The sequence below is a fragment of the Aulonocara stuartgranti genome (assembly GCF_965226115.1).
Source record: "Aulonocara stuartgranti genome assembly, chromosome: 13".
NCBI classification, from domain to species: Eukaryota; Metazoa; Chordata; class Actinopteri; order Cichliformes; family Cichlidae; genus Aulonocara; species Aulonocara stuartgranti.
This window is the reverse complement of record NC_138949.1, coordinates 26,503,300-26,526,881: the sequence shown is the minus strand read 5'-3', so window position 1 is coordinate 26,526,881 and position 23,582 is coordinate 26,503,300. Positions and strand designations below refer to the sequence as shown.

The following is a 23,582-nucleotide window of genomic DNA, read 5'->3' as shown; positions in this document are numbered from 1 at the left end:
ATGATGACGGATAGACAGACCTACAAAGTGAAAACAATACCAGTGTCAATGTCACAGCTGGTAAATTCAAGCATCTGTATTGGCACATTAAACCACAAGGTGGATAGCAAAGTACACCCACACAAACACAAATGTGCAGCACTGAGCTGGTAGAGAGGTAATTTGACAGCACTGAGCACTGGATGTGGTGTTGTCTATGTGCTCTTCCTATTGTTCTCTCTCTCTCACACAAACACACACACAAGCACAATCATGTACATTTCCGTCTTTCACAAAACACACTAGGCAAGACCTCACAAGCTACTCTGGAGACAAATTGCACAGGTCCTCTTTCAGACGCAGAGATACAAAGGGGTGAAAAAGAAAATTGGAGAAAAAAAAAGGCAGGGGCTAGTACGTATAGAAAATTACCACAACTTTAGAGAACTACAACTTTTCTCTTTCTCACTCCCTCCTCCATCCACCCCACTACGCTCCCATCACTGCCTCCATTCACACTAATCTCTCTCCTCACAGTACCACCCCTATCTCTCTCTTTCTACCTCATTCCCTCTCCTCTGTCACAGAAAACAGAATCAGGGTAGAGTCAGCCTCGAGGCAATCATATTTAGATCAGCTATTTTGTAATTTCTTTTTTCTCAGCAAAATTGTTCAATGCTTTTCCCTAAAGGGACATGTCAGGGCCCCAATGGCTCATTTCTGACTTACACTGTGTATTTCTGTGGGAATGCATATTTTCTAAAAAAGCCCAGCATGGGACAAGTGTTGCAAAATAATTAGGGCCATAAATGGTATGGAACGGTAAGTTGTCGTTACTATTTGTTACCATATTATTCGTTACATGTATCTGTCCTTAAAAGTTTAGTTCCTTTGCTGTGCTTGCAACAGCATAACCAGTTTCTGGCCATATATCAAGAGCAGCTATTTTTTAACCGCATCACATTAAAGGCGTGAAACTTTATCCAGAAGACAAGGCACAGTGTAGCATCCTCCTTTTTATATGCAACAACTGCTTGACTCCAAGGCTTGGAAAGAAGGACGGTACAGTGAAGTATAAAACCACAAAGTTAAAATACTTTAACTAAGATTTATGCATGTGCACAAATTAAGTTACCATGTTGCAGTCATGTGTGTTATTCTTAAATGAAAGCTCAAGTTTTGGTTAAATTACTGTTAAAATTTCAGATATTCTATCGCTCGCCATGACATGAAGTCTTAATTTTTGGTCTCTCTGTTATTATTATTTATAATGCTTTGGGGTTTCCTTTTGATTTAGCACCTACAGTTTTAACTTATTCATATAAAAAAGTCACCACAGATGAGTTATAGGCACACTTACTCCCCAAGTGGTTAAATGACTTGTCTGGGAATCAAACCCCTGATTTCCCAATAGCAAAATGGCTTCTACATAACATAGATAACATTTGTGGCATGTTTAGAATACTTTTCACTTCAGGCACATCTCCTGTAGTCTACAGTCATCACTTAGCAACTCAGTCTTCCCCTAAAGAAACACACACACACACACACACACACACACACACACACACAGTAACCATGATAGCCGGATGTACAGTCCATCATTTGATTTGGACAAAGTATTATTAAAACCCACTTATTCCTGGCTGTAAGCGCTATAAGCTGTGGAAACTATTCTGTCTGCCACAGGCTGAAAAAGCAAGTCCTGCAGACATCTGCTTCAAATCTGACCTAAAACAGTAGAGGCTGACACAGAAAGAGTTTAAGACTACTGTTACTAAGACAGCGTCTCTCCTATTCATTCATTATGGCAGCACACTTTGTTTAATGTCATTACAACTCTTCTTCCATCTCTCATACAAACTGAACATTTCCAAACAAGCACTGTAAGCAAACCTTTGGTTTCCAAGGCAAACTACAGTAACCAATAACTGAAGCCAGCCAGCTAAAAGAGCACAGTGCTTTCCATCTCTTTCCGCACTGCTAAACAAAGTCAAGTACAGTTTATTCCTGTAGTTCAATATCAGCTTTAAAATCTCATTTACTTATTATGAGACCACACCAGCAGCAGTTCACAGTCGTGCTCATGTTCTCTGTGAAGATAAAGAACCTCCTCCACAGCCAGAAAAGCTAAGATAAACAGTATGGGCAAAGACTCACTAACTAAACACTCTTAGCATCTGATTTATAGGTCAGAAATCCATTTTATAAGGAAGCAGTACAGTTGATTTAGTGAAATCATTTCATCAGTATACTCAGTATCAGTTACTTCAACCTCATTCCAGTTGCTATACTGGGATCGATTGAGTGGTCAACGAAACAGTGATGGTGTGGATATTTAAATGACGGTTGTTATACAGCCGGTAACATGTGATGATATTTAGGGATGATCACAGCTCCCATAAATAAACATAATGCCTAAAGGTAACAAGGTAAACTGCTGAAGTATGTTATAGGGTATATATATCTCGCTAAAGGTACAAGCCCAACAACCTTACAGAACAATGCCCAGAAATGATAATTCGCAAGAGTATTTCACCTTACTGTGAGAAATACACAATACAGAGCTCCTATTAAAAGAACCAACAGACATTCAGTTTTACATGTATACAGCTACAGGAGTGCATGTGTGTAGGCACTTTAGCAACACTGAATGACTGCATTATAACAAAGCAGACGTAACCATTAAAGACATGAGATTCAAGTCAATCACAGTTACAAGGAGAACAAATGTATACAAAACTATAGTCCACAGCAAAACTAATATGGCCACCAAAACTGGCTAAGAACCACCGCGTCAATGTGTAAATGAAGTCTGAACAACATAATGATACAATGAGCTTGATATTTACTGCTAACAAGGTTAAAACAGCTATTAGGAGACTAACATACAAGGCTACAGTCTAAGTACAATACCATTTACCTGTATCAGCTGTACAGTTGTACTGTCAGCATGTCACCTAATGTTTTGGCAAAAAAAAATTCTTTATAATGGTTGGTAATGAAAGGACTTCAGTTTTGAAAAAATATATACACAAGAATAGAAGACTGTGGAATTATCTTCAGTTTCAAAGCATATTGACCAGTATTATACAAACATTAGACTGACAGCTGGAGCTAATTTCCCACACTTGGTGTGGGTCAGGATGACGACTACAGCAGCTGGCCGTGAGCAAAATCAACAGCGTGGTAAAAGTCCTCTTCAAATGTGGTCAAATAGCCATCACAAACCTCACCATGAGTCACCATCAGATTTTAAGCATTGGGTTGAGAAGAGCTTTAAACTGTGCCGCTCTTATTTCACAGCAGGGATCTTTAAATGGAGCTCCAGTGGAGTCCCTTTTCAACTAAGAAAGATGACAAATAAACTTCAAGCTGGCTTCGTGAGTGGTTTGTTCTGGGATGTTCTCACACATTATTAAGCCACCTAAAAGGGCAACTGTTGTTGTTTTTTTAAATCTAAATTAAGTTGACTAGATAGATGTCCCTCCTTAGCATTTCTCCAGCTCCCTGCTGTCTGTTGAGTTCTTGTACCTTTTCCAGTGTCTAGGTCCTCTTTGTTTTCCACTGCATGACTTACTCAAAGAAAGCTCAATGCATCTCGTTCAAATTCAGCGCTATGACATTCGAATTACTTGAAATTCAAACAACCGACCACCCAACAAATAATTCACTTTCCCAACTTCTCGGCACTGGAACTTATAAGTTAAACTACACTACAGAGTGCAAAAATCAATAAAATCTACAGAAGACTAACATCGCAGCACGGCAGAGACCAAGGCAGAGACCAAGGCAGAGGTCTGAACAGTCTGATGAAAATAAAAGAAGAGCATAAGTAAGGCAAAGTAGGAAACAGAGACAAGGCAAAAAGCATAAAGGGGGTGGGGTATTGTTGATTTTGTTGTGTGCTGAGAGAGCAGTCCACCTTACCGCTCATCCCAACCACCACATCGCACTGACACCATCGCCTTTTTACTTCATCACCAATAACATTTGCAACATTACACTGACAAAATGCATAATAAACAATTACGAAAAATATGAGGATAATGACAGTGAAGCTGATCATTATCTACATGAAAACCAGTTAATGATTTTAAGAGAGACTGATCAAAGTTACTCACAATATCTCATCGTTTTGAAATTCCAGGACGCCGTGAGAGTCTTCAAAGTCTTCTCCACCACCTCGCGCTGTTCCTTCCAACGTCTTGTATGGCAGCATGACCACGCCACGAGCCCCTGAGGTTCTCAGCACCTTCACCTCCATGGTGCCAACGCTCTCGCTGACATGGCATACGGGCTCCTCAAACGTAAAGATGCCGGCATGATCGTCGTCAAAGATGGTAACGGTTGCTGTGGATGGCATGCCGAGACAGGCCACTGAGTCAACGTGATTAGCTGACTCGCCCCCCTCCTCAGGTTCCTCGCCTTCTGATGTCAACACTTTGACACTGGAAAGGTGAATCAAGAAGTTTTCATCCTCCTCAAAGATGTCATCATCAATGATCCCCACACGGACCTCCTTCATCGTCTCACCAGGCTTGAAAACCACTACACCCTCGGTGAACTCGTAGTCCGAGCCAGCGTTGGCTGTGCCATCTTCTGTCCGGTACTCCACAGAAACCGTCTTGCCCAGGTCGCCGCCACGCCGCACCACATTCACTGCCACTGTGCCACAGTTCTCAAGACACTGGTAAGAACCGGGCTCAAAAAAGATTTTGGAGACAGGATCGTTTTCGCCAGTTTCTGAGCGAACCTCGTGCATGCTCACAGCCTTTCGTGCTTGATCAGCAGCATGTTTTTTCAGGATGTTGCCAGCACCTGTCATCAGTCGGGTGGCCTGGCATCGATAGAAAGCACGGCTCTTCTGCTGCTGGCTCAGGACTTGGTAGTTGGCAAGCTCAATGAGTTGCTCCACCTGGTAAGAGAAAATACAAAAAGCCACAAAGAGTGCAACAACATGCATTAATAGTAGATTTCCTGGGGGTATAAATCCCGACTCCCAGACTGCTGAAACAGTATCCTATTTTATGTTTTTAAAAGCTGTGTGTCACTGAACCAATGTGGTGGAGTTTCATCAAGCTCGGATGGATAAATAAGATCTAACTACATGTCACATCAATCACTACTGAACAAGAAACTGTCAAATAGCAGTAAAATTATAATGAGTCAAACACTTACAGTAAGTCAAGCACAGTCTGGGGGAAAAAAACAGATGTAAATTACATGCCAAGCCAACCACTTAGTTCTCTTTCGCAAATCCTTTTTCTTGTAGAAGGACAAAAAGTTTTTATTTGAAAATGTTTTCCGAATTCAGAAATTTCGTCTTTGTGTAAATAGTAAGTCTGCAGCATTTTCTTTGTGAGAGAACAAATAAAAATACTGCATATTTTATTTGGAAATGTCTTTGGTTTCCTATTAATTTTCTATATTCACCAATACATAAGTGTGAAATTCACTTGTAAATATATATAAATGCCTGAATTTATTAAGAATTTATCTAATATTCTGCAACAGACTGGTGATCTGACCCTGTAAAAATGAAAGCAAACAGCAGTAGTTTTATATATTGCAGATTACCTTTGGTCTTGTGCAACTAGAGCAGCAATAGCAAGATATATTTCTGACTTTGTTACAAACCTCTTTGTCAGGATGTTTCTGTTTAAGCTCCTTCAGGATCTTGGCCATATCTCTCCGTGTTTCCTCCTCATCCAAGTCCTTCTCATCTATATCTAAGCCCAGTGGACCATCAAGGAAGTCAACACCATGAGAGTTCAGCATCTTTCCATCCATCTCAATGTCCACCTTAAAACAGAAGCAATAGAAGGACGGAAGGAAGAAGTAATCAGTACACCTCATTTAAGATTTTGTCAATATATCAATTCTTTAGGCGCTCTTCTGTAATCTCAAAGGTCAAGTGAGAACTGCATGTATGTGATGAGAACACAACAACAAGCATGAAATCAAATAGTGAGTGTTTGTGTGAATCCAGTCATGTGAACATGTTGGTGTCCAATAACACCCCTCAATCAAAGCAAAGAAGGGTGCTATTAGACACTGGTCAGTGAGAGTTTTATCTGTCAGTGTTTCAAAGCTCAGTTCTCACTGTTTTATTCTTGAAACTATTTGTTTTGTCAGCCACATTTAGGTCAAAAAACTTTTGCTTTCACATTTCCAAAGGTTTACTTTACATGTAACCATGGTAAGCTAACAGTACCAGATCCCAAAGGATGGGTAGGTAATATATTAGCCGTCAGTATTTGGATGTCACTTTATTTTGTAGCTGTCAGAATAAAGAAGTATTCTGTTTTTCACTGACATTGCATTTTTCGTAGAGAATCATTTCATTGATGAAACGTCCTTCGTCTCTTTAAACGGGAAGGCAAGAAATACTCATTTTTTCCCCCAGGAACATATTTGAATTTAATTTAGTGATTTTTTTTCAGAAGATGAAATGAAAGTGTTCTTCATATACTTACGGAGCACTGATTCTTTATAATGCCATCAAGCAATAACACCATGGGCAATTTTCAAATGCAGAAGAAGAGACAACCAGGCTTCAAATTAACTGTAGCAAATCAACACAATCTACACCACAGTACTGAAGATTTAATTAGATGTGTGTGATGCACTTCATCTTCACATGTGTCATCAGATAATAGTCAAAATGAAAAATTAATAGCTGACAATACTTAAGAAGGTATTTGTGCGTGTTTCATAACAACAGTTTAGCATGGCAAAATGTCATTCTGTAATACAGATTTGAGGTACACATTACTCATGAACACTCTTCACGCACATACCTTAGCACCTTATCTTTTCCACCATGTGTTTGGATGAGGACAGCTTAATTATGTTTTTACTAGCTGACTCTTCTCACAGATATGTCGGATATGCTTTAGTTATAACTGTTAAGATTTTTATACGACACTAAGGAAGGCATTTTTTCTTCTGCAAAACTTGGTAGTAAGACATTGGTGCGATATGGGAATAAGAAACTGCTACAACAACAAAGTCTAACAGGGCAAATCAAGCAATTTAAGGAGGTTCCAAAAAGGAAAGGTCAGGCACATTAAAACTAATTTATTTGAACTGAAGATAAGAAAACTGTTCATTGTCCTGTCCTCACTCTTGTGTTCATTGCAAAAAACTGTACATGCCAAAGCATAGCAAAGAATAGTAGGTAGTAATGTGTGTCTTACCCTTTCTGACATTTTATTCAGTGCATTCCCCAGATTTCAGTAAATGACTAGTTAAATGCAATAAACAGTTATATGCTTTATACAAAAAATGTCTGTGGAAAATGAACCCTGGTGATAACGGCTGTGGCAACAGTGACAGCATCATACCTTGGAAGGAAGTGGACGATCACCCTCGGTCTCAATGATCATGCCACGCTGCTTGCCAGTGCGGTAGCGCTTGTACACATACTTGTAAAACAGCAGGCGGCGATCGGCTATCCAGGCGAACACCACACAAATGGGGAAGAAGAGGAAAGTGAGCAGCCCCTCCCACACCTGCACAACGCCAGGTGAGATCACTGACAGAATCAGGTAGAGCCAAATGTAGGCAAAAATACTCCAGGTGGCCGTGACAAAGAACACACGGAGGTGCTTGACCTTCCTCGTCTCGCCATCAGGAACGACATACACACAAATACCGATGATGACAAACATGTTGAATGCTGCAGAACCCACAATAGTGGAGGGTCCCAGTGTGCCAGCCTCAAACCCATGACCAATAATTTCTATAATGGACAGGAGGATTTCAGGTGCTGAAGAGCCCAAAGCCATGAGGGTAAGGTTGGAGACCGTTTCATTCCAGATCCGGACAGTAGTGGTGGTGGTTTCTCCATTGGGTTTCTTAATGGTGATCTCCTTTTCCTGTGATGTTATAACCTCTATTGATGCCATAAAGCGGTCTGCGATGATGGACACACCCAGGAACATGTAGACCAAAGCCACAAAGTAAACAGTTGCACGAGCGACCTTGTCTCCAAATGATGGGTTTTGGGGCTCCCAAATAGGCAGAATCACCCCATGTGAACACTGCTCAGGTTTACTGCATTCAGTTTTATTGGTGGACACAGCTGAAACAGAGCCACCCAGGCTTGCTTCAGGGGGTGCCCCGGCCAACGAGGGATGGAGATTAAGGAAGAGGATCACCGTAACAACTGTTAACCTCATGGTCGGGGACAGGCGGGAGGAGTGATCCCGACGGGCCATGTTGGTGTCAAGACCAGTACTCTGAGGTGTTAATGAGGATGTTGAACCTTCAGAGAGAAAACAACAGGAGAAAATACAAAGTATTATTAGAAATAAGACAAATGAATGTTGTTGAAAACAGGAACCAGTGGGGAATTCTAACATTTAAATCTCCTTTAACATGATTTTTATAATGTAGTGATTTTCACAGGAAAATATTTGTTTACTTCAATTTACTTACATTAAATGATGCTGCCTGCAAGGTGCCAATATCATGAAATATTATGATTGAATGTTGTACAAGAGCACGTCAGCATTGATAAAGTACATGATAATAGGGCTGGGCGATATGACCCAAAATTCATATCTCGATATTTTTTAGCTGGATGGCGATATAAGATGTATATCTCGATATTTTCTTTTTAAAGCCATAAGTTAAGAACAAAAAGAGAGTTCTTAGTCACACTGTGTCCCAGATGTCACACGGGCACTTTTATTTACATACAGCGTAGATGTACATGAAGAAATTACTCAAAAATAAATTATCAGCATTTATTAAATAATCATGGTCCATAAATAAAAGAAAACAATGTTGTTTTTGTGCATAACAAAAAGCTCACAATTGTGCAGTCAAAATGTAAACTAAGACGCTGAGCATAATAACAAAGAGACAGATTTCACAGCTGCACCACGTCTCTGAACAGGTGCCATTTGTGGTCCTTATACACACACAGTACGTATCACTCCGCGAGGCTCCTCCCCGGTAGCCGTAATTTTCCGAAAATCCATCAAGCGGTGCAGCTCCGTAGTTTAGCAAAGTCATATTAAAACATTTTTTGACAGATTGCTGAGCGCTGTGTACCACATAAAATCGGTTCGCGGTCAGTAAGCACAACCAGAATTCATACATAAGGCGCACTGTCGAGTTTTGAGAAAATGAAAGGATTTGTCGTTAGCGCGGTTAGCTCGTTAGTGCGGTTAGCTCGCTAACACGTTGACGCCGTCCAGCCCCACGCACGGGGCGATCCGCGGTAACTCGCTAACGGAGATTTTCCGCTTTCATCTTGTCATGCAGGTGAAGCTATGGGGGAGGGGGAGTTGTGTTCAGTGAAGGAGAGGCGAGGCCGAGTAACGTTGCGTAGAGACAAAAGTGGACGAAAGAGAGGCAAACCTGCGGCTCCACAAGTATAATTATAACGTAACATAGACTATATCGATATAAACGATATTGTCCCATCTTATATCTCGTATGAAAATAAATTGATATTTTTAAAAAACTCGATATATCGCCCAGCCCTACATGATAAGTTGGGAGGTGTGTGACTAAAACCAAATAGCTCAGTTCACATGAATGCCTTAGGACCTTGTAAACACAACACCACAGAGATTAGCAGACATGTTTCAGGGCAGATGTTTGCGTAGTTGTTTAAGGACACCAAGTTTGAATAATCACACCAAAGATAAACTTGAGCTCCTGAGCTCAGCACTTTGGCTTTTCAAGGAGCAGCTTCTGAAACTTCCCTGCAGCGGTCCTGTAGCAATAATACTCTGGTCTACCTAATATGACACTGCTGGCAGTGGCCTTTATGAAAACAGTCTACTTCTCTCAGCAACAGTAACTTGTGAATAAGGTGGCTTTATTAAGACATCTTTTAAATATCACACACCCATAAGATGCCCACAGAGCTTCATCAATCTCCCCCGGTGAACCTTTCAGAGAAAAGGTGTAGCATTCTGAGTAATTATTTCAGATTGTATTTTTCAATGCCTGATTTGGGCTTATTGTTTCCAAAACACACTTTAGCATTGAGATGTGGGTAGTTCACAAATTAATCGTGTGCTTATTTGTGTTTTAAGTGTAGGCATTCACACAGACTAATCACTTTTGTCATAAAAAGCCCATGTAGTGACATTTAATGACAGGTACCAAAGAAAATGGGGGGGACATGCAAACTAGGGCTGCCACAAACGATTATTTTGATAATAGACTAGTCACCGATTATTTTTGCACCAGCATGCATCTGCTCTTATATAACTATCATTAGCTTACAGCTTTAAGTGTTTAAGGTATGTGCTAACTAAAAGTAAAGAGAAGATGATAGTTAATTAAATGTTAATGACATTTGCAGATCGTTTCGGTGGAGTTTATTAAACTCAGCCGTCTGCTCCTTGCTATCTAAAATATAACAGTATATTCTTGAGCATCTCACAGTTCTGATAATCAGTTGTCTGCTTGAAGTTTATTCAGCTGTGTAAAAACTATAACTTTAATCTCAGCCAAACCGATTTACTCAGAAACAAATTAAATACTGAAAAAATCCAAACAATAACATTTTTAAGTTATCTAAGTGACTTATATATGTTTAACCTGAGTGGCGAAAGACGGCTTGGGTTTGAAAACGATTTGCCAGGAGTCCAGTGTTCTTACCGGTTCTAGTGAGCCTTGCCCCCGGCTAGCGGCTCTGACGTCTCCAAAAACGTCAGAGCGCTTTTGCAAATATGTGGTGTCTTGATAAACTGAGCAGATATTTGAGGTTTACACAGCTACATTCTCGCCTGAAAATATGTTAAACTTTATTTTGTGACCCAAAAAGAATAATAAGAGTAATATTAAAACTAACTAGCTGCCGCCATCGTTGACAACTATTCTGGGCCGCTATGAATTCTGGGACACAACTTCTTCGGGGTTTAACCAGCTGGCATCCTTGTACATGCAGTGCTGCCTTCTTCTGTTTCAGTCCGTTATTACACTCTTAAATCATACTACTCATTCCTGTGTCTTTTGGGATCTTACAAAGCTTCAAACAACATGTCGACTATTAAATTAGTCGTCTACGATTTTAATAGTCGACGTAATCGTGACTAGTGGACTAATGGCAGCCCTAATGCAAACTGATACAACTTAGTCCTAACATCAGACTCGTATCCGAGAACTAAATTCTTGCTCCAAGGTAAACAACATAATTGGAAATCTGGCATTGCAACACCTGAAATGTATCATCATAAATACAAATCACTGAAAAATAACATGGATATTTTTCATAAGGCCGCTCATTTTTTATGGGAATTAATCAAACATATTGGAGCATTGGGACTCTGCTCTATAACATGATGAGTCTATTAGTGGACTCAAGGCAATTCTCTGGCATGTTTCTATCTTGGTGGCCTTGGAGTCTTTGCCTCATCTGTTTCTGTATTGCATGCACTTTTGTATGCAACAATGTGATGGTCAGACAGCAGAGCAGTAGGCAAAATATTAGAAAGTACTTTATCTGAATGAAAGGAGGAACAGAAAATATTAAATTGCTCCAAGTGAAAGGATAAACTTAGAATTGCAATGTTCATGTGAGTTGTAAAAAAGTGCAGTTACACTGTAGTTTGTAAATACTGCACAGCTTAAATTCGAGTCTCCTGAATTAGTGAAACCTCATTTCATCAAAATTTGCATTACTATAAAAGGTGCTGGGTTGCGGATGGTTATATAATTTAGTTTAAACTTCAGGAGAAGAACACATATCCACTCCTGGACCATTCCACAGAATTAAAGCCACACAGATTTTGCACGTTTGTATCTATACTTTGAATGCCTCTATGTCTAAATACAATGAAAAGAATCTTGAAAAAAAATCCATATTTTCACAGAAAATTTTTTTTAAATGTTCTTTGCCTTTTGCTATAGCACAAAAGTGCTATAGCAAAAGTCGTCATGACTGAACCATAAAATGTGCTTGATTAAAATTAAAGGTGGCCTGTTGTGCTCATTTCCAGCTTGGTGTTACTCCCAGTTATAAATAGACTTTTTATGTGATTCTTGCCTTGGTGATGCCCCACAATTCATTCAGTTTCTGAAAAATTAGATTAAATTAAATTGTCTTCTGACTGGCTGCAGTTCACAACATACAGCACAGCTTGAGAGATCTGAGTTTGCCAAATGCATCGACCATGCTGAAACAGAACAAGTGTAGCAAATTAAAACTAATTTACACAAAACAGCAGTGTAAATTAATTTTACCACTTTTTAATTGTTTAAGAAAAGCAATAAAGCAATGATAAAAGAGGTAATCCATTGAATTAAAGAGCAATAACCAGAATTAAGAGACAAAACAAAGCTCAGATCAGAACCTTTTTCAAACAACCTTTTTTCTTTTTAACTATTCACCCACAAGTGGAGCATGCAACACCTCCAACCTCTCAGTGACCACTCTCCATTGCAAGCTGATTGCGGAGGTTGCCTGCAGGTAGGCAACCTGTCTCCAAACAAACATGGTCTGACTCAGACAGTCAGGTAATGTTCTCCATCTAGCACCTTTATCCATTTGCAGTTAATATAGCGTGGTGCAGCAGCTACGTCAGGAGGGATTTCAGAAAACCTTGTCCAGGTATGAGGTTCTGGCTGGTTTCTGAATGTAGTTATTGTGAATTTCTGTTTAATGTTAATTTTTCTGCACATTAACAGCAACAGTCTTGTGATTCTTGCCACTTTATCATAGATAATCACAGTAATATCACAAACAGACTGTATGTAATTGTTCATTTGATCCCATTCAATCACAAACTGATAGCAGACTGACTCTGTCTTACTGTTGTTTTATCAGTGTCTTGACGCACCAAAGTCTCCTTGAAAATGGCAAGTGACTGCAAGCAGTAAAAGCCCTGGATCTCATCTTTGAAGCAATGATTTAAAGGGTAATGAGATCGCATTGCATACATACAAATTCATTGCATACTGTCGCAATAATTTTGATTATGCTGCAGTTAGGAACCACTGTTTTTCCTATGTGACAATAGCTGTACACAGCACAATTTTGCCAAGCTACTACAATAACTATTATGAATATAAATATATTTTTTCAACATGAATAAAATTTTCTGTCCTATTAAGCCAAGAATCCATTCTGACGCTGTTCATAGCTAAACACACAATAAAAGTTCCTTCAAGAATCTATTGAGAATATAATACAGTATACAGTATGGAGAGTATTTGTGTGTGTGTGTGTGTCTCGCTTAATGGTGTTGAAGATGTTTGCTGGCTAAATCTGTTACTTTGTAATGTAAAATCCACCAGTGGTGAATTTAAATATTTGGGTTAAATGGACCAAATGTTTAACTGCTGCCCCGATGTTTACTGAGTGGGCTCTGCTGTGGTGTAAGAGCTTTGTGCTCAGACATTAGGAAAATCAACTCTCAACAAAATTACATGTCTACTTAATTAAACTTCAATTTGCCAAGGTCATAAGAAACCATTTCCCCCTTGGTTAATGCTAGTCAGCAGCTCCTTGCCTTATATGGGCTTCTTGTGTGGTCACAAAAGCCTTTATGTTACTTTTCCAACTGATCAATAATTCAGTGTGCTCTGGAATTTGGCTGTTTTCACTTAGAGATGTCATTTTTCTAAAAGGCAGATGGCTGAACATAACACCAAAAGCCAGTTCTTCTCCATTCAATAGAGTGTATGTTCTAAAGCTTCACGACACAATTGGAGGTTATAAAGGTCGCAAAATTTGTAGATATGGTCAAAAAGGACAAAAGAAAAATTACAACTGAACCTGGAACAGGGTAGGTTTGTAGAAATTCAGTAAACCATCCCTCTAAATTAGCCGTGAGTGGGAATTTTACTATGATTGATGTTGCTCAATTGGTGCAGGTACATTTTTATGTCAAACAGAAGCAGTATATTGCTACAAGTCTTTGCATGTTTCCAGTAGTAATGTCAGAAAAGGAAGGAAAATGTGGTTTGTTTTCCTGCTTAGCGAGGTAGAGCCATTCATTTATTATTGCCAATTAGCAATTGGACCTTTAACGTTCCCCTAAAACATACAGGGTATGTGGGAAAGTGACAAGAAGTGTCTGGGTTGAAAAAAAAAAGGTGACATGAAGGTGAACTTGTTAAATTAAAGGTTTTTATTAATGTTTTTATTACGAATGAAACTGAAACAGACGGACAAACGACTATCACCTGTAAAAGAAAGGAAACAACCAAACCCAGGAGTTAGTCACTAAACTGAAAAATAAGTAAAAAAAAAAAAAAAGGCTAAGTCAACAAAACACACACTCCTCTCCACAGAGCAGCAGTAAGCAGCCACCACACACAGCTCTCTAGCTGCAACCCAGCAAGGCTCTCTGGCACTAGAACTCACCTTTCTCTGACCTTAAGCACTTTCTTAATTGTAGAGTTATTTGCCACCACTTTTGTAACCTAAGGCAGGACACACCCAAACAAGGCCAAAATCACAGCAGGCCCTGCTCCACAAGCACCACACTTGTTTATTTTGCGGGGCTTAAAAACATCACTGCAGCACGTTCATGGATAGAACTTGTTCAATGCTGTTCATATGGCTTATTTAGCCAGTCACAAATACACAACTGTGGCTGTCCTGATAACAAGTTTCACAGTTTTACTGCCGTTTACATGCATGCCGCCATCTTGGGTTGTGAAGTCAGGGTTGGTGAGGCTGCTCCAAAGTTTGTGTTCCAACTTTAGGGGGTGTTCCAGTTGAAAATTCCAACTGGGAACTAGGAAATTCAGCCCTCCAACTTAAAAAAACTGCTCTAGAAGTCCATAAGCACAGGAAAAAAACTACAAATGGCACAGCATAAGCTACTAATGGAAGGTCACAATTAGTGCCGTTATGCCTTTCTTATCTGTGATGTGGAGGAGAACTCAGTCAGCTTTTGAAATACTTTGCTTTTGGTACTTTCTGGTACTTACTGGTCCACGGCAACTCACTTGCTTAAAAACCCACGGCCTTTATTGCTCACTATAGCAGTGGTTCCCAACCTTTTTTGTGCCACGGACCGGTTTATGCCCGACAATATTTTCATGGACCGGCCTTTAAGGTGTCACGGATAAATACAACAAAATAAAACCAGTACCGGTACCGAAAAAAAGAAGATTTATTCATAACACACGTGAAAAGACCCAGGAAAACCGAGTAAACGATAAAAACGATAACAAAATAACGCTGAAAACCGATAAAAACCCTGAAAACTATACATTTGACACCTGAGCCTCAACTCTCGCGGCCCGGTACCAAACGACTCACGGACCGGTATTGGTCCGAGGCCCGGGGGTTGGGGACCGCTGCACTATAGTGTTTTTCCTGTGTTTTTATCTGTTCAAATGATTCAGTTCATCTGTGCAATTTTGATGGGTCTGTGACCCCGAATAGGACAAACAGGAAAAAACATAAGGATGAATAAATTATTGCAGTGACAACAACACTGGAGCTGCCAGAGCCCTCTCACAAACAGAGGAAGGGTGAATTGTGTTAAACTGCACAAAATACAGCAGTTGCTGGCTGTTTTTAGATCGTTTGGTCATTTAAACTACTTCCAGGCTTTCTTCCTTTCCCCTTGGGGCTCGAGTCTCCTAGCTTTTACCATAAAACATAGTTAATAGTCTGCATTCTTAAAAAATAAAGCAGTAGATTATGTATATACTATCAGCTGCGCATGCCACAGTTCCTAATATAACACAGTTCATTGGCTAACCCTGGGTAAGCACTCCAGTTTCTGTTCCTTCCTCCATTTTTTCCATCTGGCTTGCTTAAAATTCATCCTCACGAACAGGAATCCTTGATAGACCTACCTTACACAGTTTTGGTTGCTTAACGCTTTATCAGAAGATTACACTTCAGATGACATAAGATAATCACCCACACTGTTTACAGTTCAGGGCTTGTTTCTTGCCTGCAAAATACATCCTGTAAGAACATCCTGTAACATTAATGGCCACTTGATAAAGGAAAAGATAATGACCTGGATCGTATCAGAGCCAAACTTTAGGGAACGTGTCTGTTGTTAGTGCTTGAGTGGCTTTGTGGCTGAACAGTGGCTGCTATTTTGGATTTTCTAATTGAAATATCAGGTTTCAGAATATCCGTCATGATTTTCCCTAGTGTTATGACCTCAAAAACTTGGCTCCATTTCAAGAAGAACACAGCAGACGAAAATCCAGCCTCAGAAAAAGACAACAGACACAGAAACTGGACCACTGAATCTTACTCCCCAGAGGCAACAGCAAAGACAGAAAGCGTAAAGTTAACGAAACGAAAACCATGTGCTGCAGCGAAACAAGCTGTTGCATCTCTGGCCCAGAACTGTTATGTCTTGAGAGCCTTTGAAGATAGCACCCAAAGATGCCAAGAAGGCAGCTGATCAGACCAACAGGAAACAGAGCAAGGACAGAGAGAAGTCAGGAGGAATACATAAGACAAGACCTCACATTTTGCATAAACTTCTAATGTTTATCTGAAACTGAATCACATATTTTTGCAAATAACATAGTGGTAAAATAATTGAAAATTATTTTACCACTAATTGAAAATTATTTTAAATTAAAATGAAATGCTGTGCTTGAGAATGCAGTGAGTGAAGGTAACAGCCTCAGCGTGCTGCTCTCAGCCTATCTGCGATGCATTTTCCTCACTATGGGACAGGCAGCGATAATGAAATATTTAAACCAGTGAGTGAAAGCGAGACAAAGAAATGTGGTAAAGTAAATAAGAATGGGAGCACAAGAGATGTAAGAAGAAAGGGACTGAAGGAGAGGAGTGTAATGTGGAAAACAGTACCATAAGGAGAATCAGAGACAGGCAGATGAAAAGAAAAAATACAAGGTAGCAAACAGGAGGCTAATCTAACATAATCTCACCTCTTCAAATGAAATAAAACCACAGGGATATTCCACTGAATGTGAGTGCAAGCACAGGCCAAAATAGACACACACACACACACACACTATCGCCTGGAAACAACTGAAGATTAATGGTCTGCATTTACCATCATTAGAATGATGTTGAGCCTTTTTATCTGGATCTCTCTAACAGCCAGTCCCCCGACAAAGACGTCCTGTCATATTATTACACTTGTAGAGGTGGAAATGATCAGACTGCCACTGCAGTACACTGGGTTATTTCCTACTTTTACGTCTGACCAATGACTATCTGAATACCTGGGTTGTGATAAAAGACATGAATGTGTGGGAGGGCAATGATGAAGAAACAGGAGTTGTGCAAGACCAAAAAAAAGAACTAAATTGTTAAAGGCTGAAACAAATTACCAAATTATTTCCCTTATTTACAGTTCCCTACTCATTCAAGAGATGGGAAATGATATAAGGCACATAATTATCTTCAACTTTGCCATCTTTAACCCTTTCTATGTTTATGGTATAATCCACATAAGGAAGCACGTGGGTAAAAATATCCTGCATTATGTACATTTTGCTAAAGAGATGACATCTTCCCCTTTCTTCAATAGGTTCAAATTTCACAAGAATTCTGTGGTTTTATCTTATGTGGTTATATAGTTTATGTCATCGGGCTTCCTAAAAATTAAGCAATTTTCTAGGAACATGCAGTAACAATGTTACACGCCACCAGCAGCCAATTAAATCTTCACAATAGCTTCATGTATTTTGTAATCTGAAATAGTGAAACATTGAAAAAAGTATTTTTGACAGTGCCCTTCCACCAGTCATGAGGTGACATCATATTGTGTAACCAAAAAAATAATTTCACAGTAGGTTTCTTCAGCTCTATGGAGCATTTTAGCGACTTCCAGCTCTGTTTTTGTTTTATTGCCTGTGACTGTGCCACTTTAGACCTCTTGCAGTACTGTCAAAAACCTGTTTGTTTGTTTTTTATCACAGGGAGGATGATATTATCAAGAAAATAAACACTAATAAAACCACTGCACACAAACTGCTGACAGACAATGTTTGTGACTAGCTTAGGGATCATAAAGAAGCATCTAGCAGCTTAAGAGTTACATTCCCTTGAGGAGCTGGACACAAGCTATTGTTTGTGTCAGTTGCTGTTATTTAACCTGCAGACACTACTTGGGTGCAATTGCTCAGTAAATAAAGGGAAGTTGAAGCTGATAATGAATACTGGACTTAGCATTTCCTTTCTAGTTAACAGTCACCACATGTAAATAATTAGATACGTCAGTGCACCAGTTCTCTTCTGAACAGCAATCAACAAACTATATAGCTTTATTTTTTAAGTGTCTAGTTTTGTCTTGTTTAAGCCAAGAGTTCCAAATATGAAAATGTTCTACGCCAAACATCTTATAAAAAGTCAAATGTTTTTCTTTGACACAATGCATGTAAACATAAACATATTTGGACCTATTTCACCGACACTTGTCTAATACTCAGTATTCAAATCAACTAATGACTCCAGAAAGCTTCCATTTCCTGTAAACGCTATTCACTCAAAAATAAAGGTACAATGGCCATTGGCTTTGTTGACTAAGACTAAACACATAGCACTTACAGAAATGAAGCCTATGCATAAGTTAGATAAGGAAGATCTGTCGCCACACATCTCTGCTTCCCTGATTTTTGCAGCTAATCTAAGCTTTACACCATTTCCAGTTTCCCATGCTGTCAAGCTGATTGTGACAACACTGATCAAGTCCAAACATCTTGCAGATGCCTTCATGCAACCAACCTCCTCCCTATTACTCAGCCTCCATTCAAGCCTGTGTCGTCATCTCCACTACCAGCATCTAAACTCCCGGGGGTCCTGCCCTAATCTCTATCACTGCTGGGATTAAATTCTGGTGTGATGGGCCAGCTGAGTCTAACCACTAAATATCTAAAACTGAATTTGAACATCAATAAATCATGTTCATTTCCTTCTAATGATCTTATTGAACTGAGTATTGCTTTTTTAACTTTCACAGTTTAGCACACTTTTAAAGGAATTAAAGAGTCTAGCATTTCTATAACAAAAACAACCGTTAGTGTATAAGTAATGATCTTTACAAAGCCTTTAATAAATTTTCTATCCACCATTACTATTTTAGTATTTGTATTTGACTTTACTGATATATACTCATGGATGGCACATAGAACACAAGGAGGAGCAACTCAGTGCATTTAAGTATATCAGGACAACCCATTCAAGTTGGGGAAGAACGATGACTTAAGTGAATCTGAACATGCCATGGTTGCTGATGTGAGACAGGTTCTCTAGAGTTTAGAGAGAATGCTTGAAATAAGAAGAAAATATCCAGTGAGTGGCAGTTCTCTGGGTGAAAATGCTTTGTTGATGTCAGAGGTCAGAGGAGACTGGCTATGCTGCTTCAAGCTAATAGGAAGGCGGCAATAACCACTCATTACAACCAAGGCATGCAGAAGGGCATCTCTGAACTCACAGCAGCAGAAGACCTCACCAGGTGTTTCTCCTGTCAGCTAAGAACAGCCTAATCAAAAGTGAACAATAGAAGACTGGAAAAGTGTTGCCTGTTTTGATGAGCGTCTGATTTCTGTGCTGATCGTAGGGTCAGAATATGCCATAAACAATACAAAAACATGAATCCATACTGCCTTTTCTGGTTCACACTGCTGCTGCTGCTGGGGGATTTTTTAACACACTTTGGCCCTCTTACTATCAATAGAGCATCATTTAACCGCCATAGCCTACATGTGTATAGTTGCTGACTATGCCCATCTTCTGATGGCTGCTTCCAGCAGGATAACGAACATTGTCACAAAGGTCAAGTCATCTCAAACTGGTTTCTTGAACATGGTGATGACTTCACTGTACTCAAATGACCTCTATTGTCACCTGATCTCAATCCAAAGACAGCACTTTTGGGATGTGGGAGATTCTCATCACAAACTGGCAGTAACCATGTCATGTTATCATGTTAATATGGTCCAAAATCTCCCAGGATCTCGTTGAATCTATACCAGCATTATTTTATAGCAATACACCCACAAATTAAACTAAGGATTCCCACTAATCAGCATAATTAATTACTAAAAATAATGATAAATCTCAGTGACTGCACCAAACTGCACACTGATTTCTAATAGATAGACCCTGTCTCTGAGCTCATCTTGAATGGCTAATTACTTGCCCATTGAGTGTTGAACTGACTGTATTAGCATAAACACCTTGACAAAAAATGTGGCAAAACAGTGAAAAAGGAGCATTTACTTTACAAGGGAATGTCTGAGATGTAGCAAAATTTACTGTTTTTCTCATGATTTTCTCATCACCTAATTTGTTCTTGTTTACTTTAAACTATAGTGAACAGGGTCTCTTTTGCTGAAAGAAGCAGAACAGCTTAGGGATGTGTGGGGAAAAAAGATGAATGGAAATATTTTTTTCAAATGATGTCATTCTTGAAAAAAAGTCATTTTGACCTAATGTTAGCATAACCTAACAATCATAGAGGAAAACAAAGCCTTAAACTGAACTATTACTATTAGGATTAAAACAAAAATTCCCGTCCTTTAATGAAAAAAAAAAAAATTCATATCCGACGTGGAATTTTTTTCAGTACACTCATGGCATTAATAATACAGAATTATTACATTTACATCAGATACAGTTAAACGTCTAGTCACAGACTCAGCTTCCTCTCAGACACTGAGCACTGACTTAGCTTTAGCTGTCACCTACAAGTGTGGAAGTTGCGTGCATGTGTGGTACATTCTCACACAACCAGGTTAAGAACAAGCCTAATGTACACCCACTGAGAGGCGACCTGAATCTGGTGTCTGATATGGGAAAAGTTCCAATTTTATTATTGGAAAATGGGTCTCTTACCGAAAATCTTAAACTGTTTTGTCTTAATACCTACTCTGGATTAACACCACTGCAGCAGGACGAGTTCTTTAAAAATAAATAAATAAATGCAGCACTGCTAGGAGTTAAATAAAGCTGTAAAGGCTGACTGACATTCTTTTTTTATTGTTAAAAATAAATGTTTTATATCATCCACACTGAACGAGCTCCAGTTCCTCTGTGTCATGACCATTAAAGCCCCGACTCATGTCAGGTGAAAGCGAAATGCCTAGAAAGCCTACATGATACCTGCCTGATTTGCCAAGTAATCCTCAACAGATGAGACACTTGGAGTGTCACACGGGGGCAATAATTACTTTACGGTATAGGTTTACATTAACTAATATGTGAAGCTCTGCTACCGTTTGGTTTAAAAACCTTTGCCAAAAGCAGACAGAAAATTAAACAAAAATTAAGCCAGTTTTCCCCTCTGTGTCTTTAAATCCAACTTGTTAGTAAAAAAGTACTAAATCAGAAGCCCACTGAAACTCAAACACCGGGTCCACGCGCAGGTTTTCCCCGAAACCTGCTCTCCACTGATGCACAAAGGCACTCCATCACCTCCGAATTGCACTGCTTGGCGCACAGGACATGGAACCTGCAGAATTGCTCAAATGTGTCTTTCAATGCGCATTCACTCTTTACAAGGATTACCATACAGAGCAGGGAAATTTAGCTTTGGTTGCGAATGTTTGTCACCCAACTTCCACATTGAACGCCTATAAAAAGGTGAGAGCATGGCTGTCTGAACGTGCTCTGCATCCGTAATGACTCCTCTATAAATAAGTGGGGCAGGCGGCTAGAGGAGTGGAGAGCGTGGAAGGAGCGTGGATGTGTAGAGCAAATAAAGAAAAAAAAAAGAAATACACCCCATGAAACCATGCTGTCTGTTCACTTTGGCGAAAAAACATTGATAAGCACCTCCCATCGTACTCGGTTCTTTCTAAGCCCAAGCTTCAATCTATGTACATTCCCAAATCACAGTGGAAGAAAGGCGCAGTGTGGAAAGCTCGGTGGGGGAGAATGGGAGTGAGGGAACATCGTTTCCACACTGCATCCAAACCCTTCCAACGCATGGTGCTTTCAGTCTTCAGTCGGAGCTCCACGAGACGAAAGGGTCCGCTTTCCATCCCATTCACTTTACCTCCCTGTGTAAAACTTGCTTTTACCAGACAAAGCCGCAAAATGTATGCAAAGCTGCCCACCTCGCTATTAATGTCATTATCCGTAATGAAGCACACCCAGAAAACTGCAGAGTGCCTACCTTTTATTCCCTTGAGTGGCCACGATCCGGAGAAGTCCGTAGTAAAAGCTGCACTGTAGCTCTACTAATAATATTAGTAGAACAAGGAGTAAGAGGAGGAGTAGTAGTAGTAGTAGAGGTAAGCCAGTGGTGGGGAATGGTAATGGAGACGCAGGGAGCTCTTATATGCCAGCCAAGACGGCGTATCCACCGATCGAGACGCACGAAAGGAGGGAAGAGTCTGGATTCCCATGCAGCGCCTGGTTATTTGTTGCTGTTATCTTCGTTTGTTGCCTACTCCTCGTTTCCATGTAGTTCGACCCGGCTGACCTGTATGATCGGATGACCGGAGCGGTGCTTCATTAGCATGCCCGCATTTGTTGGGACAAGGCTCGCAGCAGATCGGACTTCTTCCTCATTCTTCCCTTCCCGTCCCCCCCCCCCCAAGCGCGAGTAAGAGAGCGAGAGTGTATGAGACTGAGAGTGTGCCTGTGTGTGTGTGTGCGTGTGTGTATGTGTGTCAGCGTGTGAGCAGGTCTCTCTTTCGCCTGTTCCCTCACAAACCGACTGAGGATCAGCTCAGCCTCTGTCTCTCTCTCCCTTCTTCTCTCTCTCTCTCTCTCCCTCCCTCTCTCTCCCTCCCGCTCTCTCAGCATGTGTGTTTATAGGTCCATACACACTGTGTGTTTCTCTCTCGGATACTCTGCCCCCCTCCGTTACTGGCATATTCGCTTACAGGAATGTCCATTTGAAAATAGTCCAAAAACATGTCACGCTGTTATGATAATCCATGTCTTAATTTTCTTTCTTAAGAGAGGTTTATCATTATTATTGGATCACATGCACAAGAACAAAGTATCATGTAGGTGTAGCAACCAGTTTCTTGACCATTCCCTCCCTGAGGCTTGAAGCTTTTGTCCCCTTATCCCAGGACTCTCCATTTAATCCCCAGCGTCTCCTCATCTCACCTTGCTCAGCCCTTAAAATGTCCTGTGCAAAGATTTTCTTTTATGTTGTAGTTGGAAAAGACAGTGCGTATAGGAGTGTTGCAAGGGGGAGAGGTCATAATGGAAACCAGGGGTGACTTGGACGCAGCTAACAACATCTTTTACAACAGACTAACATTCACATGCAGGAGTCGACTATGAGAACACCGAAAAGCAATTGTTTTAATGTCAGAACTTAGTAGTTACATATGAATGCAAAAGTTTATTTTAATATAGAGAGGTATCTGCCCAAGAAGTGCTCTGAAAGTGATCCCAAAAGAGGATAGAATCAGTGTCACGTGACACCTTTTAGAAGACCTGCATGGTGAGAAGCCTTGTAGGATGTTGGGCTGTTTGTAAAAGATCCAGGGATGGTTTGCTCAGGCAAAGGAATAACGAGTTACAATAATGAGTCTTTCAATCAGGATGTCTTGATCAGCTGTGCCAAAGGAAGAAGAAATATTCAACTGCACAACAACTGAATACATGGATTTGAGCTACAAATCAAATGTATGAGCAAGATGGGTGTTGAAACAGTGTTTTGTGAAAGAAAAGACTGCGTTCCAGCAACAGAAACCTCCAT

At 40.0% G+C, this 23,582-nt stretch overlaps 1 protein-coding gene across 3 annotated transcripts in view; it reads right to left on the bottom strand.

Moving 5' to 3' along the window:
* Positions 1–23,582, bottom strand: part of slc8a1b (solute carrier family 8 member 1b) — a gene marked incomplete at its 5' end in the record, with an annotated part of 415,624 nt that overhangs the window by 114,608 nt on the left and 277,434 nt on the right. For 2 of the 3 annotated variants that reach the window (XM_082556690.1, XM_082556689.1), the window contains 3 exons: positions 4,104–4,897; positions 5,620–5,784; positions 7,329–8,251. In XM_082556690.1, the coding sequence (XP_082412816.1) occupies positions 4,104–4,897; positions 5,620–5,784; positions 7,329–8,251 (1,882 nt within the window). Of the gene's footprint in view, positions 1–4,103; positions 4,898–5,619; positions 5,785–7,328; positions 8,252–22,034; positions 22,616–23,582 lie in introns of those variants that run through there. The other variant, XM_082556691.1, reaches the window with a different exon arrangement.